This window comes from Alligator sinensis, unplaced genomic scaffold (assembly GCF_000455745.1).
Source record: "Alligator sinensis unplaced genomic scaffold, ASM45574v1 scaffold624_1, whole genome shotgun sequence".
NCBI classification, from domain to species: domain Eukaryota; kingdom Metazoa; phylum Chordata; order Crocodylia; family Alligatoridae; genus Alligator; species Alligator sinensis.
In genome coordinates, this window is record NW_005842021.1 from 675,578 (window position 1) to 689,355 (window position 13,778).

The window sequence follows — 13,778 nt, forward strand, 5'->3', positions numbered from 1 at the left end:
GACTTATGATAAGGAAAATCTATTGTAGTAGCTTTATTTCCTTGTCGCAACGAATTATTTTGATATGACTTAGACTTTTCTGGCCGCATATTGTCTGTAGTGGACAAAATAAGAGCAATGACACTCTGGCCATGTTGTCACTTTGTGATAAAAAGTGAACTATATATAATACTATATGGGTTTTATAATTGCTAGTGCATTAACCCCTTTGCTTTCTCCATTTAGCAGAAGCAGTCCTGCTCCAGCTGTAACAGCAACATCTGTGACCAACACACAGGCTTCTGAAGTCACTGTGCCACAAACAAATTCCAGTGAAAGCTCAGGGGGTAAGGAAAGTGGCAAATCTGTATTTGTATTGACTTTGAGGGATTTTATCAAAGTCAAAGAGAGGGTATGAGCACTTGCATCCTAATTCAGGAGTGAAATTTACTGCATGTGTTAAAGCTCAAAGATACCATCATGGAATAGGGATTATACCTTTTAATTGTATACTATTTGAGACAATATAGTCATGTACCCTTTTTAGAAGTTTTATAAATAGGTCACAACAGGCCATGGACTATATTGAAGCCCAGTCTTATGGGGTTCCCAGAGGTTCCTCTATAGATGAGCAGGGATCCTGGTTTTCTGTGCTTAAAAAACCCAAAATTCATGAGCGCTCATTGCAAAATGGCAAAATTTACTGGTTTCTCTTGTAAAATCAGAAGTCCACATTTGCCTCTGGTAAAAGGCAAAATCCACCGTTTACTCTGTTTGTTTTTCCATGGGAAACATAAAACCCAGATCCCTGTAGATGAGTTAAAAATTAAAGAAAACTACTGTACCCAATCGGACTTAGTGCTCAGTCTAGAAGATACCGTTAACCATCTCTGTGATGCTTAGTTTCAGTTCTCAAAGTGTGTATTTGTGTCTCCAGAGATAACATCCTTGTTAACAGCAGTATATGGAAATGAGAGATAACAGACCTGATTACCTACCCATGAGCCCTATTGTCTGCAGGTTTGTGTACACAGAGTTAAGCCCTTACCTCTCTCTAAAAGTGCAAAGTTTCAAGAAGTTAAATGAATAGAAGATATCAGACAACAAGAATGCACTTCTTGTAGAAAACAGTGATTAAATTGAGGCTTCTTCACCAGTGGTTTAAGTAGTGGTTTAAATAGTGGTTTAAATTGTTTTGATTTAAATCATATCCTACCTGCTGCATGTTCTAACTTGTTTTCTCTTTGAAGTGATTTAAAGATAATTGCTTTTGTTAGCATATTCATTATTTATATAAGCAAATAATTAAACATACTGTTTACAGGAATTTCAATAAGATGTTTATATTATGGCTTTTGTACATAGCCATAATAGATGTAAAATATAGTAAACATTATGTAACTGGCAAGTCCCTTAAAATAGATATTTCCTGTATACTGTAGCAAAGCTGACTTTGTTCAGGCCTAATGCAAGTGATGGTCATGCTTCCGCCTATGTCAAATAGGGAAAAATGCCTACAACCTAAAGCCTTGAGCTTTCTATTTTTATGATGCTAACACTGCTTTTGAATGCGGTTAAACTTGGAGGTGGGTGCAAAGTAAAGCAGAGCCAGGTTTCTGCTGCTCTTGCTTCACTGGAACCATTTCTGGAACACAGGGAATCCTAATAGACATCAAACACTAGCTATGTCAGTGTTTCTTCAAGCTTGCTTATTCCATGTCTGAGCTGAAGAATTAGTAAAGTTGGTTCCATAGCACTGAATAGAAGATATGTTTCAAGAAGGGGGTAAAGGTAGCTACAGAAAATGCTTTCAGTTAAATTCTTGGTTGTTATCTTCACTTGTATGATAAGTTTTGAACTAGAACAAGGGAATAAATTAAAACTGCTGGAAAAAGATTGTCCTGCCTAAAAGCTTCCATTCTACTTGGTTTCTCTGTATTCCTGCAGCACCTTTACTAAAGCCATACTGGACCAACCTGGCTTAAATACTTGGTCCTGCATCATAAATCGCAATTGTATCTGCATTAGTATCATTCTTGTTAGCCAGTGCTAAGTGGAGTCGGGGGTGGCATGCTGTTTTGGAATTTAAGAAATGGTATTGACAGAAGTGTCCCTCTTGTTTGCTAATTCGCATGCCTCAATCAGCAGTATGGCTGTGACCCATTAATGTTGATTAGTGGTCTCTGTTGTAATTGTACTTAATGCCTTTCATCCTAAAGATGCCCAGAGGGCTACACTAACTCCACATGTGTAACCGTCTTTGGTGGCTAGATGGAAACAGCCAATTGATTCACAAAATGTACTATGGCATTCAGGGATGGGGCACTCTTCTCATGAACATGGAGAATAACCCTAACTTTTAGTGACCTCACTGAGCAGATAACTTTTTGCCTATGTCTTCCCCTGGATGCTGTAAGATGTGGGTTTTGGTTGATTGATAAAAGCCTGCATTTTTAATTATTTTTTTTATGCAGTCTGAACTTTTAGGTCACTACATTACCTGTTCTGTCCTCGGCACCTGTGGGTTTAGATAAAAATACCAGGAAAACAAACGTGTGAAACAAAGTGTGCGAATGTAATGCTAGCTTCATTTAAGTAATTTTAAAATATGTTGTATTTTACCTCTTAGGTACTTCAGGTGAAAGCATTCCTCAAACTGCCACACAGCCAGCCATTTCTCCACCACCAAAGCCTCCCATCTCTAGAGTTCTTTCTTCAACACGTCTGGTAAATCAGACACCAAGAACTGCAGGAAATACAGCAACAAAAATACCAAGCCCAGTTGTTGGAGTGAAGAGAACATCTTCTCCTCATAAAGAAGAGTCTCCTAAAAAACTAAAAACAGAAGAGGTATTTTTATTTTTGAGATCATAATTGTATCCAGGCAGCAGAAGTTGTACTATGATAATTGTTTCTTGCATGAAAATTTGATACATGGTAGTATTGCATAGGAAAATCTTTTATACAACAATGCATTTTTTTTTTCCTCACTCTAGCTGGTTAGGCTCTTAAGAGAAATTATGTTGTTAAGTGTTACTTTCATCTTTATAATGTTAAAACACACACATACTTCACACCAATTCATTCTAGAACATTTCCCAGTGATAACAAAGAATAAAGAACCGAGTTAATCCAGATTTAACAGATTAAATCTGATGCATTATTTTTCCATTCTTGTCAAATTTGCAAACTTGAATTACTGTGTGTTTTAGTTTGTTCTGAGTCTTCAACCTGTATTTCTAATGTCCATTTTATATGACTGGACATTTACCTTATCTAATTTTGGAAGAACATGGTAAATGGAAAATGATTCGGTGATCCTTTTCTTTGAAAAAAAAATGTAAGCAGCCTTGGAAGCAGTAAAATCTCTTTAAAAAATTAATTTTTCTTTTTGTTCAAAGCTCAATCATCAACTGAAAGTTGCAACACAACTATCTTTTACTGACCATTATTTTTTAATTAAAAGAAGTGTTTGGTTTGTTCGTGGGTTCATATTAATACTTTTGTCATTTCAAAGTAGGAGTCATACTTTTAAAATTTGGCTGCAATATTTATAATAGTCTTCACTATTAATATCCTGGTTGCGTGTACTTTGGTTAGTTTAAAGTGTGCATTTTCAAAAGACCCCAAGGGAGATAAACAGTCAGATCTGAATTTCACTTAAGGGAATAAATATGTAAGGGCCTGAAGGAATTTGAATGTGGTATAACATTGACATGATTTAAATGTTTTTATGTGAAGTGTTTTGGATGTCCCCATTACTTAAGTCACCCACACAAATCCTAATAAGGCCTCCATAATGCATGTATATAGTGCAATATAGATGTGTAGCATACTATAGAAAATGTTTTCCAAGCATTTTACTTTTTTCTTTCTTACTATCTTCCTTTACCTTTTTTGGCTTGTTTACCATGCGGCTAATTATACAGGCTTTTGGGGGAAAAAACGTGTAACAATTTTAGAAATGTCTAAAAATGACCTACCGTCATGCTCCCATTCTGAATGTCAGAATTTTCAGGTCTGATGTCTTGGGATTTTCAAAACCTGGAAGCAAGTTCTGTGCCCTATTGAAAGTGGAGCTTTCTATTGGGGTATAGTACTCATTTATTATCTTAAATGGTTTGAGATAGCTAGAACATTAAATCTCTCGGGTCCAGAACTGAGTGTGCTCTCTGTACGGTGTTTCAGCCACATGCATTTTTAGGAGAGATTACATCTCTGTGGAATAGAGGAAACTTCTGACAACTTTTTTTTTTTTAAATTAGCTCTTTGAAGCTGCTCTGAAATTTGGCCTGTCAATTATAGTTGCAGGCAGCTGGATTACTGGGTATAGAGTTGATCCATTTTGTGATTCATGATGAATGCCTTTAACTAAATAGGTATCTACTTTCTTCCTCCTGTCTAATGTAGTAATTTTCAAACTGTGTTTCAAGGAACCCAGGGGTTCCAAAATAGGTCATCAGAGGTTCTGCAAAGAGATTGGGGTTATGGCAGAGCAAGCGGAGAGGTGGTGCGCTGCCATTGCTTGGCCGGGTCACCTGGCTCTGCATCAGCTCACAAGGCCCATGGAGGTAGGGGTAAGGATTCCATGGCAGAAGTAGTGAAAGAAAGGGTTCCCTGACTTGTAGGCAGTTTGAAAACCACTGGTCTAATGGGTGGTGGTTTTGTGTAATAAGGCATGCTTATGTGGGTAGTCCACAGTATTTTTAAATGTAATGAAACAATATTTGTTGGAAGCCAAAAAGTAGTTTACGTTATTTGCTATGCTTCATACAGTAGCATAAATATTAAACATTTTCTACATTTATCTTTAGGAACACATGGTTTTGTTCATTTTTACAAGGCTGTGTGTAAACCCAGTTTGTCTTGAATTTTGCTAAAGATTTTTTGCTTGTCACATTTTAACATGCATTAATGTATTTTAATATTTTTTTTAATAGGATGAAATAAATGAAGATGTGAGTTGTCTTGATGCAGGTGATCATGATACAATGGAAATTAAGGTATGTATGCTACTTCTACAACTCGAACCTTTCCCCAGTTCAGCCATGTTTCTCTAACCCATGCTGTTAGTGTTAGTAGTGTCCTCCATGTTCATCTCGTAGACTGCTTTGAAACAGAGGCTAATAAGTGAATTATGTTTCCATTGCAGTCTGTCAATTTCAAACACACAAATTAAATCAGGCTGCTTTTATAAAATATGGACTAGCTGGTGCAGCAGGTTTTTATGCTTGCTCCTCTGTTATGGTCCATTTAAATTGGATATGGCATTATCACCTTTTCCTTCAGCTGCTACTACTTTAAAGTCTAGTCATATTAAAAGTCTAGTTATATTAAGGTAAAGTGTCTGCATGGGTCTCTGTCAGCAGCAAGCAGCCCAGTTTTATTTTGAAGGTTTATTTAAGATGATTTGTTTAATCATTTTCAGTATAAATGGGGGAAATACAGAAGGTATGTGTATATTTCCTTTAGGTATGACCAAGCCTAATGAACTTGAGAGCAAGCTATGCCTTAAATTCCAGTTTGCATTTTTTCATATTTGAGGTTCTACACTTCATTTAAGCTTAGAAATTGCAGTTTAATCATGAAATAAATGCCATCATTTGTGCTAAAATCCTTTATTTTTGGTATTAAACCAAGAATCAAGATGGGTATTTATTTGAATGCCTACTTTGGTTTTAGCGAGATCTGAGTTTTATAGTAAAAACAATGTGTTTAATGTTATGTTTTATATAGAGAAGCTGATCTAGTTATCAGAGTTATTTCCCTATTGAAATCAGTGGAGAGTTCTCATTTTAGTCATTATTTCAGGCTCATACCAGACTTAAGGAACACCATGTTACAGTGGTTCACAATTATAAGATTGCTTTCAAAATTGCAAGGACTAGAAAAAGCAAGCAATTTAATCTGCAGCAAGTCTTGTAGCATTGTGTGTACATGTATTTGACGTGCTATTCACATGTGAAGAGACTTTCTAGCATTCTAAACTGAATATGGGGGAACACACTAGAAATCTGTATAGAAATTTGGGGCCCCAAAAAAGACAATTTTTTTCTTAAAGAGCGCAATGGAAAAAAAAATCTGTGTGTAGAGACTACACAAGGCAGATGGTAAAACAAGTGATAGATCAAATATCACTTAACCTGAAAGCAACGTAAATATGAAATAGGCATTACCACAGGCTGCTAGTTATTCTAATAGGTAATCAATGAATTTTTGTGTTCTGCAAGAATGGTTGGCGATTCATTGGGCAGTTATTCTTGCCTCTCTTGCCCTGTGCGTTTACAGCCTGAGCCTCTCTGATTTTAATGGAGTTCTATCTGGGCACATTTTGTCAGGATCGTGGCCTATGTTTTTAGAACTTTATTTGTGTAGCTCATGAAGGATGCATATAAGCAGACTAAGTCATGTTTTTGTTCCCCTTTTTCCTCCCCTCCCCTTCCCAATCTCTCTCTCTCTCTCTCTTCCTTTTATAGGAACAACTTGAAACAGAAACTAATATTACTTCCCAAACAGAAACTGTGCAGACAACAGCATCTCTGCAAGCTCCTCAGGTACTGACATCAAAAATGATGTTTCATGCACACAACTACATGGATGCAATTCATGACAAAGCATGATAATTCAAGATAACAAAGCATGCCCAAATTCTAATAATACAGGGAGCAAGGATTTTTATAATAGCAAATGTTGTGATGTATGGCAAGCTAATTGCTTGCTTATTATCATAATTTGCTTGTGTACACACATTTTAGTTCTTAAACTTAACATATAACTCAACATATTAAACTTAACATATAACTTCAGCTGGAACACAGTCATACAAATTCTACAGAAGTGTGCCCTTAAACTTTGAGACCTGTGTTAAGCACTGATCTCTTTTTTTTCCTTTGTACATTATGATATAATAAAGGAAAACTTCCCTATTTAGGTGGCTGAGCACTGGGCACAGACATTGGTGTAACTTTATATGGGTTTACACCCACGGCTGAGATAGACTAGGGTAGCTTCTTGCAGGTGATGGTTTTATGGTTCCTCACCATTAGATGCCACAGGAGTAAATAATAACCTTTTCTGTTAAGAGAATGGCAAATCAGGGCAGCTCAACACTTTGCTGTAGTATATAGTATACTCCTAAGTTTTTTCTAAGGTCATTCTATGCTAAATTTAAATAACACTGGAAATTGTATCTCTTCACTGACTATACTGATGTGAACAAGTCTAATATTGGTGTAAAAATGTGTATGCTCAAGTCTAACATCAGTTAAATACTTGCTGTTCAGGGGTGGTTGATTAAGCCTTAAATGTGTGAAATGTAACTTCAGATTGCAATACCTAAGGTTGGTGAAGTAGTATCTCTGATCTGCTAGGCCTGGTAGCAGTTGTTTAATCCTTACTCTACATTATCAATAGATAATATAGACAAGAATACATCATCAATTATGCTGCTGCTTTGCCAACTTTTTAGTAAGATTTTTTTCCATAAGTAACGTTGTTTCAGTTATAAAACAATATTTTTTTTACTGAAGTTTGAAGTTATTGTTATTGCTCCACTGATATAACTGCATTATAATAAACCAAGGACCCATTTTTTCTTAGTGTTATAACCCTTTCCTTCACCCTTTCCCGGAGGGAGTGAGAGGAACAAATAGAGCGAGAGAGTTATTGAGGACCAGGCTTAACAGAACTCTTACTGAATAACAGAACAGTAATTCTGTTATTGGTAGATCATTAGGCTACAGTTTACAGCAGATTAAATGAGACTTCATCTCCTGTTGGGGGAGGCCTGGTAAGGATATACTGGCTGTAGTCTGAGGCCTTTACGAACTCATAATTTCACAAGCCCAATGTTTAACACTGTTTAGTACACAGCAGAAACATAATATTGAATATAGGAGGTCTCATACCTACCCAATGAAATGAAACAACATAATGAGGTGCCAGTTGGAAAGCAAGCTCATAAGGCTACTTCCAGGCCCAGACTCTCGTCTTCCCCAAGGGGTGGAAAAAGTACCTGAGTGGCCTACTAAAGTAAAATAGCCACAATGAAGAATATGTGCTCACTTGTTCCTGCCCCTCTGCCTCAGCATCCCACAGGCATGGTGGCCAGTCCAGACAGATGCAGCCCCCCCAGCCTGCACAGGAGGGTTGGAGTCAGTCCCTAGAGGCAGGAGACTCCCTGGTTCAGTCCTGTTGGGAGACATGGGGATCTGCTTTGCAGCCCAGCTTCTTCCCCAACTCCTCCCACGCTCCCAGGGTTGGTGGGAGGGGTTGTGAGGGTAGGTGGCTATGATCACTGACATGCAAGTCTTGAGGAATAGCTTTGGCAACAGGAACTATACTCACCCCCTCAGGTACAGACACAGGGCAAATAATGGAAAGAGCAGAGCACAGCCTGATCTTGTCCCTGCTATCCTCATCTGGCACTAGCCTCTGCACCTTCACAGCCACTATCGCCCCCCTTCTGCTTCCTCAGGGTCAAAGGAAAATGGAAAGTACAAAGGGGAAAAAAAAACATAGAAAATTTGGCCAGTGTGGCCTAGAAAGTGGGCAAGGATGCATTTCTTTTTTCTGTTTATTAAGTCACCTAAAAATGTAGTTGTGGTGTATTTCTGCATGCCAGGGATGGGCAAAGTACAGCCTGCAGGCTGGATCTGGCCTTCCAAGGGATTTTTGTCTGGCCTGTGGCACCCGCCTGGCCCAACCCAGGTGTGAGGGGCAGCCCAGGCTGTGGCACATGCAGCTGAATCCGCTTCCAGGTGTGCTGTGGGGCTGAGGTGGCACGGTGGCCAGATTCACTGCCAGTTTCTGCTACCACCAGACAATGGGCACGGGTTCTGCAGGCAGAGGTGTGTGGGGAGCAAATTGTGGCTTTGCCCTGGGCCCCAGTCCCATGCTGTGATGAACCATATGTCCCAGTCCTGGACATCCCTGCCCTCAGGGTCCCAGCCAATCTCCATGGAGACCCCAGAATCACTGGGTGGTGATGGCACAGGATTGGAGCATGGGGTTGTGGCCTAGGACAGCTGTGATCTGTTCCCTGTATGTCCCTGCCCACGCAACTAGCACCTGTCACGTGCATGCAGGAAGCAAGCGGATTGTGGCTCTGCCGTGGGCCCTGACCCATGCTGTCACCATCCAGTGATCCTGGCACTGTCTGCCCATCCCGTTCCTGGATGCCGCTCCTGCCTGCCGATGACCCCATCCAATCCACCTGGCTGAGCGCGGGGCAGAGCCACTTAAGGAGTTTGGGTGAGCTGGGCGGGGGGTGGGAAGAGACAGGTGTGTGCTGCTGACCCAGCCTGTAACAGTTCACCGAACTCCTTAAGTTGCCCTCTTCTGTTTTCACTGTCATACCCATCAAAACTATCAATTCATTGACAGGAAAGGACCCACAAACAAAACAGTTGTTTTTGTATAGTGTCCCTTCTCATCCACCAAAAACTCAGGACTTTTTGAACCAGTTTATACCAGATATAAACTACCCAATAACTTATTAGAATGGTAAAAAGTAGTTTGATTGCAGTGATGTCACGATGACATCTTAGGAAAGTGAGCAGGAGAATGATTTTTTGATCACAATAAGTGGTTTCTTAAGCGTATAATAATACCTACTTTGTTCATAATGAATCTTAAATCTCTTATTTTGTGTGCTTCTATTCCTTAATTTGCTTTATATTTAACAATCTTGTTGCATTTGTGTTGACTCTTTCTTCTTTTTCATAAATAAAAACAAATTATGCTGGTTTAACTTTTTTCCATGAAGCAATTCCAGATTTGTAGTATGTGCTCATGGCCATCAGCCAGTACTAGGCTATTTATAGGGGTGTGGGTTTTTTTGTTTGTTTTTGGTTTTTTTTACTGTGAAAAGTGTAAATGAGTCGGGCAGTGGTAACAGGGCAAACTGATAAAGCCATTTTGAACTAAGTACAGTACTGAGAATTTTTAGATGTAAACAATTCTTTTAGTTCCACCTGAATGACAAGTCGCACAAGGCTTTCCGATGTTCCATTAATTTGCTTGTAATATAAAACTACAGTCATCAGTCTTTGACTGTATAGGTTTTTTTTTCTAAAATAAAACGTTACTCTAAATGGGTGTACTAGTTAGTACATCTACAAGGGCGTGTCTTGTATATCAAATAAGTAGGGACCTACTGAAATCGCAACAAAATGAAGGGATTTTCATAAGCTGCTTGTGGCATGTGGTGCCGATTTTCTTGCAGTCTTTTCGCAGCAAATCCACCCTCCCGCCCCTCCCTCCCCAAATGCAAATGATTGGCTGAGCGTCCCTGGTAGCCCCATCCCTCACTGATTGCCCAGGAGGCTAGTCGGTCATCTTCATAGTACAGCGTTGCATCCACCTTCTTAAAAGATGGTGCTAAAACCCTTTTGCTTTCCTGACTGGCATCTTCACTGAATCTGTTGCTAGCTCAGCCTCTTGGTAGCCGTCTCTCAAACCATGTGCTCGTAGCTGGAGGGATTGCTGTGCTTTCTTTGGATTCCAGTAAGCTTTAATTTTTTTTCAGGTGATTCCATGCAAAATCGTGGGAAACGCCATTTTTCGCAGTGATCGTGGAAACTGCCATTTTTCACGCTTTACGCAGAAATCGCAAAACGGTGATTTAAGTAGGTCCCTACAAATAGTCTAAAGCCATTTTAAATAAAATAAATTGAAAGAACAAAAATCAAGATGTTTGTATCCCTTATGAAGCATCACTTTGAGTTTAGTCCTGCTTTCCTTGCAAACCCTATTGCAGGTTAAAATTTTCAAGTGTTATATCTTGCAAATGGGTTCGAGTTTATTGTTTGTAGGGGTTTTCTTCCTCATTTCATAAGCCTGTAGAAAACTAAATGTGTTCTATGAGAAGGACTCTTTACAAACTTTCTTTCCTGTTTTTCTCTGGACAAACAAAATGCTTGCATTTCTCTTTGCGATTAACACTATTCTTGGTGTATTTCTGGGATACCCAAATCAATTCAATAAGCTTTAAAACTGGTGCTCAAATGTTTAGATCTTCTGGAATTGAAATGCATCTAACACTTTTTCTTCCTTTTTCCTTCTTCCTCTTAGAAAACGTCCAGTACAGACCTTTCAGATATCCCTGCTCTCCCTGCAAATCCTATTCCTGTTATCAAGAATTCAATAAAACTGAGATTGAATCGGTAAAGAAAAAACAACCTCAGGGGTCCATAAACAATATCTGCCAACTCAACCTGTTGTCTTCTAATGCTAAAAAAAAAAAGGAGAACGGAGGGTGCAAGACTAAAACAAGACTGCAAATGGATTTAGGTATATTTTGTGCACTTCCCTTACTGGGCTGTAATCACCACTTGATTGGAAGTCCAGGTTAGGATGTGAAGCCAGGAGTACTATTAATGTGTTAGCAACAGTTGCATTTAACTATTTCGAAGGATTACTGCCTTTAAAGATAAACATGAACACTATTTGTAGCCATACTTGACATTCTGATTAGATTTATGTTTGATGCATTGTTTGAAAAAATAAATTGAGATAAAACTGGCATATAAGTATCCCTTAAATGCACTTTTATGTACTTTTTTATTGGAGTATGACTAATTTTAGATCTTCAGCTGATATGCTTTCATTTTTACTGAAGAATCTCTTCAATACTAACAAATCTGCAAATTGGACAACGTTCTATGATATTCTGTACATTGAAGAAAAAGTGTATGGTGTATCTAGTTCTACTATCAACAAGTAGCAGTAAACCTTTAAAATAAAATGTCAAATCTTGAGGTTATATGACATGTTGAGAAAATAATTGGGAAGTATTTGATGGGACATAAATAAGATGTGGTTTATTTTTATTTATAGGATTATTTTATGGTGCATACAAATCAGCGATCAAACAGCAAATAAACTTTCCTTTGAGCTAATTAAACTTGTTATTCCCTTTCTGATCCTACTTCTATATTTCTTGGGAAAAGCTTTTCATTTAGTTGGGTTTTTTTGTTGGTTTTTTTTGTTTGTTTTGCAGCTTGTATGCACAAAGTAAGAAATTGTTTTGAAAGCAATCTCTTATGTAAAGTCACAGTGTTAGGTACATACACCCAGTAACTTGTAGCCCCAAGGCACAAACTCCAAATTTTTGTCCCATGGCTAAAACTTCAAAGTAAATAAACTGTGCCTGTGAAGCGTAACACCTGTTGTGATGGCCTATTGATCACTAAATATAAGATAATTTTTGTACACTCCATGGAAGTCCTGTCTGCATTAAGAAGGTCCAAATTTTAAATTAAGTCAAAATATTGTTCCCCAAAGATTTTAACCTTTTTTTAGTTTTAGATGGCTCATCAAAACTAGTTTTACATACTGAACAACATTGACTTTTAAAATCATATTTCTAGTAAGCACTTGGCATCTAGTAAACTCTGTTTAAGCCTTTCTTTTGTTCTGTAGTCCTGTCACAAATTTAGAAACATTTTTTTTTCTTTAAAAGAACTGACTCTCATGGATAAGCAGCAGAACACCAGTGTCTAGGGAACATGAGTGATGTCAGTGATAATACCAGATGTAGATAAAAAACTTCATGTTACTATTACTTAGTCTGAAATAAATGGGATGGTAAATCATAGTTCCCATATTTTCCGATTAGCATGTTTTATAAACTCCCTGCTCCCATTGTGCTCCATCCTATTACATGTGCATCTTTCATGTTAAAACTAAATTACTTACACTCTTCCCCTTATCCTTTTAAATTAATTTTCCAAAGTCAGAGTGTAGCTTGCCTTTCTTTTTTTTTTCCCCCTTAGGCTGTGCAGTAACAGAACTTTTTTACTTTTTTTGCCATTTGTCTAAGATGTCTAGTATACAATATTTCTCTCTTCCTTGCCCTGTGCAGCCTACTGTTGTCCACCCCCCAAAGAAGGTTATACTAACATTTGAAGTGTACAAGGTGTCTGTGTATTTTGTGTAGCTATGGAGTTTAGATCGAAATTGCCAGGCACAAATTTAGTCTTGTCGTTTTGTTTACACTTTCGGAAATCTTTTTTTCATTTTATTAAACGTTTCATGTAACTGCACCCAAGTTTTGCCAAGCTGGAAACTTGGAATCTTTCTGTATAGTGACTTTTTAATTCTAGTTTTCATAACCTGGAGATCAGACTGTTGCTTTCGCATGATGTACGTAGTGTCTCATGACTGGAGTTTGCTTTGTTTTATAGTATCTGTACTCCTTGTATTTTTCAAGAGCTATTTTGTAAACAGATGATGTATTTCTCCATTGAAAACACAATAAAAAACAGCACAATCCCATAGTTGTCTGATTTCTTCCCCTCCCCTCAAATGTCCAAAATTGCTTTACCTGTTGTTTATTTCAAACTTGTCAATTAATTTGTTCCTACTAGCATATAATATGCGTCTGAAATGAGCAGCACATAAAAGAATATTCTGTAAGTTAGCATTGATCTTTAAAAACTGCCAGTTCGTTAAAAGAAAATAGTTGCTGTTGTGTATGGGTTTTTTGTTTTGCTTTTTACTTTTGGTGTTTTTTCTCCCTAGTTTATTTTAAAAAGAGTTGAACTCAGTTGAATAATACCAATTTCTTGTTCTCTCATTATGATGCCTAACTGATTCTGGGACGTGGGTGTGGGGTGGCATTTTTATTTTTATCTAAGGTAAAAACTATTAATTGAAACAGTATTCTCTAGTGTACTCTAGCCAGCATGGGACTTTTGCTTTACTTGGAAATGATTATTTCTTAGTTATCAGCAGATGGCACTCTTTCTCTTTTCTTCCAATAGTCTAAACATATACTGAGGCAACTAATTCAAAAC

At 37.9% G+C, this 13,778-nt stretch overlaps 1 protein-coding gene across 1 annotated transcript in view; it reads left to right on the top strand.

Moving 5' to 3' along the window:
• Positions 1-13,257, top strand: part of PAPOLA (poly(A) polymerase alpha) — a gene marked incomplete at its 5' end in the record, with an annotated part of 58,903 nt that extends 45,646 nt beyond the window's left edge. The window contains 5 exons of the mRNA XM_025202335.1: positions 226-326; positions 2,609-2,829; positions 4,920-4,982; positions 6,456-6,533; positions 11,053-13,257. Coding sequence (XP_025058120.1) covers positions 226-326; positions 2,609-2,829; positions 4,920-4,982; positions 6,456-6,533; positions 11,053-11,148 — 559 coding nt within the window. The remainder of the gene's footprint in view (positions 1-225; positions 327-2,608; positions 2,830-4,919; positions 4,983-6,455; positions 6,534-11,052) is intronic.
• Positions 13,258-13,778: the final 521 nt, after the last annotated feature.